Source organism: Hypanus sabinus, unplaced genomic scaffold (genome assembly GCF_030144855.1).
Source record: "Hypanus sabinus isolate sHypSab1 unplaced genomic scaffold, sHypSab1.hap1 scaffold_756, whole genome shotgun sequence".
NCBI lineage: Eukaryota > Metazoa > Chordata > Chondrichthyes > Myliobatiformes > Dasyatidae > Hypanus > Hypanus sabinus.
The window spans coordinates 29,941-33,393 of NW_026781607.1; the positions used below are offsets into that span (position 1 = coordinate 29,941).

A 3,453-nucleotide genomic window follows, 5' to 3' on the forward strand; every position below is an offset into this window, starting at 1 on the left:
AAATTAAAAAAATCTACGTCACTGTTTGAATTCTTTTTGCGCCACCTCCCTTGTTTATTTATATTGTTTATTTTAGCGCCGCTTTTGGACGTATTGCACTATACACACATTTCACGACATTTACTGGAGATAGTAAACGTGATGCTGGTTCCGAATCTGGTGATGGAAATGAGGAGCCAATGATGATCCATAATATGCACCACCATTTATTGAGACCTTATTCGGAGCAATGGAAGTACCCGCTGTACGACAGTGTTAAAGTACCCCCGCTTGTTATCATTGAAGGCTAAAGATCTCTATAATAACCTCAGTGACAAGTATTACCAATACCGAATGGGCATCGGCTTTTCTGGCTCCGAATAAGGTCTCAATAAATGGCGGTGCATATTATGGATCATCATTGGCTCCTCATTTCCACCATCAGACTCGGAACCAGCATCACGTTTACTATCGTTGTCAATCATGCCTGCGCAAAGGGCTGCTGAGTTCATTGTGACTGAAGAAGTATGGATAAAGTTGGAATAAAATGATGGAATCCGTACGGTCCACAATTACTTCAGCAAATAACTCAGACTGTTCAAGCTTTAAAAAAATTCTGATTGTCTACTTTACCAGACGGTGTTATGGACTGAGCTTTCCGTATTCCCTGTGGCGCCGTGAGAACACAGAAGTAGAAACGGCGCAATGTTTGTTAACTGGCTGTAACTAACTCGAGTTATGTGCAACCATTGTTGCTGTTGTTGTTGTTGTTTTTTTTTAACCGGGGTATAGATTAATGCATAAAAGGGCAGCGAGATCAGAACGCAGCGGAGTGGCGCTTAGTGCAAGAAGTGCGGCACATTTTGTACAATATCCGAAAAATGGCTCTACTGACAATCCGGCATGTGGCGATTGTATTTTACCCTATTCTGGCAGCTTTCGGTGTTCCGGGTAAGTGTACACATCCTCTGTCTGAAATGTTATGACGTTCTTCTGTTAACAGTCATTTCACTGGGTATTCCTTATCGCCGAAACCAACCCAGCGCGGAGAAGCGGCAGACTATTGCTACTGAACGGTTCGTCGCCGCACTCTACGCTGATGCAGGATCAGGTTCACTGCTTCCACTCCCCACGCCGCTTCCAAAGTTCAAAGTCGACGATGGTGCTCAAATTCAGAGAGACCAATCCTCCCCGAAGTTGACCACTGTCAGCGTAAATTTGATACCGCGGATTGAAATGTATTTTGTGATCTAACTTTTGGTGAAGGAGCAGTACAACAGTATGAATTGTGGGAACGTTGCAGATTGTACCAACTGCCACCGTTGCTGATCTCTCACTCTCTCTCTCTCTCCTTTGATAATATGTCTCACCCTTAACAGTTGGGAATTATAGTAAATATAGCTATCACAAGAATGGGGTGTCCAGCGGGATATTTGAATTAATTTCTCCCTATCACACCTTGAAGGTGATAATAAATTTGATCAAAAATGGCAGATATATCGAAGCGTAAGAACTATAAAAGTGTAACACTTCTCCTAGCCCTATTTGTAACTCACACTGTGTATCTCTTTCCCTAGCGAACCTACTGACAATAGTGGTCCTCTGCCGAGGGAATTGCGGCCTTTCCAAATGTATATCCCACTACATGGTTGCCATGGCAATGGCAGATCTCCTGGTGATTATGTTCTGTGTAATCGGGTATCATATCGTCACCTACCAGTTTCCAACATCCTTCCTGTCCTACACATCGGCCTGTAAGGTTGGTATGTACTTCAATGTAACCAGCCTGCAAACCTCGGTCTGGTTCACTGTCCTGTTCACAATCGATCGGTTTGTAGCGATCTGTTGTCAGAAGCTGAAAGCGAAATATTGCACAGTGAGGACAGCTTTTTCCGGCATTATAACCGCGGCGCTCTTGTTGCATTTACAGAACGTCCCGTTTCTATTTGAGTTTAAACCCGTCAGTGTAGTTAACGGTATTCCATGGGGCTGTAAGCTGAGCTCGTGGTTCAAGACGTCTCCTGTGGGAGCCTCATTCTCCATTCTGCAGAGTATTTTAACTGTTATATTACCTTTTGTTCTGATAGCCCTGTTTAACTGTGTGACAGTAAGGCGCATTTTATTAGCCAGTAAAGCTCGCCGCGGACTGCGCGGTCACAGCAGTCAAACACAGAAGGATCCGGAGATGGAAAGCCGCCGGAAATCCATCATTTTACTCTTTAGTGTGTCCGGCATTTTCATTCTGTTGTGGCTGACGGCCGCCGTGACCTTTCCGACCACCCGACTCGCAGGAACCGCGCATTACGACGGCGATTACACCGACTCTGCCTACGTCGCCAATGAAGCCGGCTACATGCTGATGTACCTGAGTTCCTGCACGAACACCTGCATTTATACAGCGACCCAGGCTAAGTTTAGAGAAGAAATGCGGCGGGTGTTAAAATCTCCTTGGACTTCGTTTTCAATATTGATTAAAAGGCACAGGTAAAGCAAAGCACATATTCCTAAAGTTCGAAAGTTCATTAACCGCTAATTCTCCGCATCGGGCACCCGTCATTGGGTCGCGATGTGCATCTGAGTTTTATGTGTTTAAGTATAATGGGTCTGGCTATTGACTTGGAACAAAATAACACTCAACTCCATTTCTGTGCAGGAGCGTCCTTGACGGCCGTGACGTCATCAACATTCCCCGTATCTGATCACTCAGTTGATTTCATTCACTCTTTCCGTTTCACAGCTGCGTTGACACTCAGGGCTCATCTGGCCGCAAGGTAACTCGGGTAAAGGTGGAGCAATCGCAATGACTTTTATACTGGCAGTGTAGATTCGCTGCGGTCAGCGCTGTGACAGAGCCACCTTCTTGTAGATTGCAGCGGGGGATCAATATTGTATAAGTTCTGCCCCAGCTCGATTATGGCGAACTATGCCAATCCCCAGAGCTATAATACAGCCCGTATCCCTCTCTGTATTTGTTAACCAAAGGCTGTACAAACACTTTTCCAATATTTTATTATCACCTACATAGAGCACGTCTGCTGTAGATATAACCACGCACACGGGGCGAAAAAAGAATGTCTTCAGCTCTGTGTCTGCACGTGCCTGTAGGTTTAGCCACTGCTGACGTAGGAAAAGACAAAGCTGTTGGCCATCTGTACAATATACACCTCCTCATTATTGAAAAACTTCTACAAGGACCATTCACTTCATTTTCTATTTGAAACAAACACACTTCTCCGTATAATTTATCCCCTTCCCCACAGTCCAGAAACAAACGTGAATTTTGATCTACCATTGTTCAGTTCTTACAAAATCCTTCACATGGCGTGGGAATCAGAATTGCACCCGTTGCTGTCACCCTGCTCTGACCAGTGCTCCGTACAGCTGTAAGACCGAGTCGGAATTCTTCCACTCAACGTTTCGGCGTACAATGCAAGTATAACAAAAAACACATGTAATGTTCACTTGTCCCACTGC

General features: G+C 44.9%; 1 protein-coding gene across 1 annotated transcript; it reads left to right on the top strand.

Moving 5' to 3' along the window:
* Window positions 1–767: 767 nt before the first annotated feature.
* Window positions 768–2,783, top strand: LOC132390063 (probable G-protein coupled receptor 139). The gene is made up of 3 exons (XM_059962649.1): window positions 768–930; window positions 1,557–2,463; window positions 2,717–2,783. The coding sequence occupies exons 1-3, from the start codon at window positions 861–863 to the stop codon at window positions 2,781–2,783; spliced, it is 1,044 nt and encodes a 347-aa protein (XP_059818632.1). The 5' UTR covers window positions 768–860.
* Window positions 2,784–3,453: the final 670 nt, after the last annotated feature.

What these genes read in the sequence shown, in the direction of transcription:
- LOC132390063 (XM_059962649.1), top strand. Translation starts at nt 861, where the DNA reads ATGGCTCTACTGACAATCCGGCATGTGGCGATTGTATTTTACCCTATT. An exon ending in GGCAGCTTTCGGTGTTCCGG is followed by an intron (nt 931 to 1,556) that starts GTAAGTGTACAC and finishes CTCTTTCCCTAG; the next exon opens with CGAACCTACTGACAATAGTG. An exon ending in ATATTGATTAAAAGGCACAG is followed by an intron (nt 2,464 to 2,716) that starts GTAAAGCAAAGC and finishes TCCGTTTCACAG; the next exon opens with CTGCGTTGACACTCAGGGCT.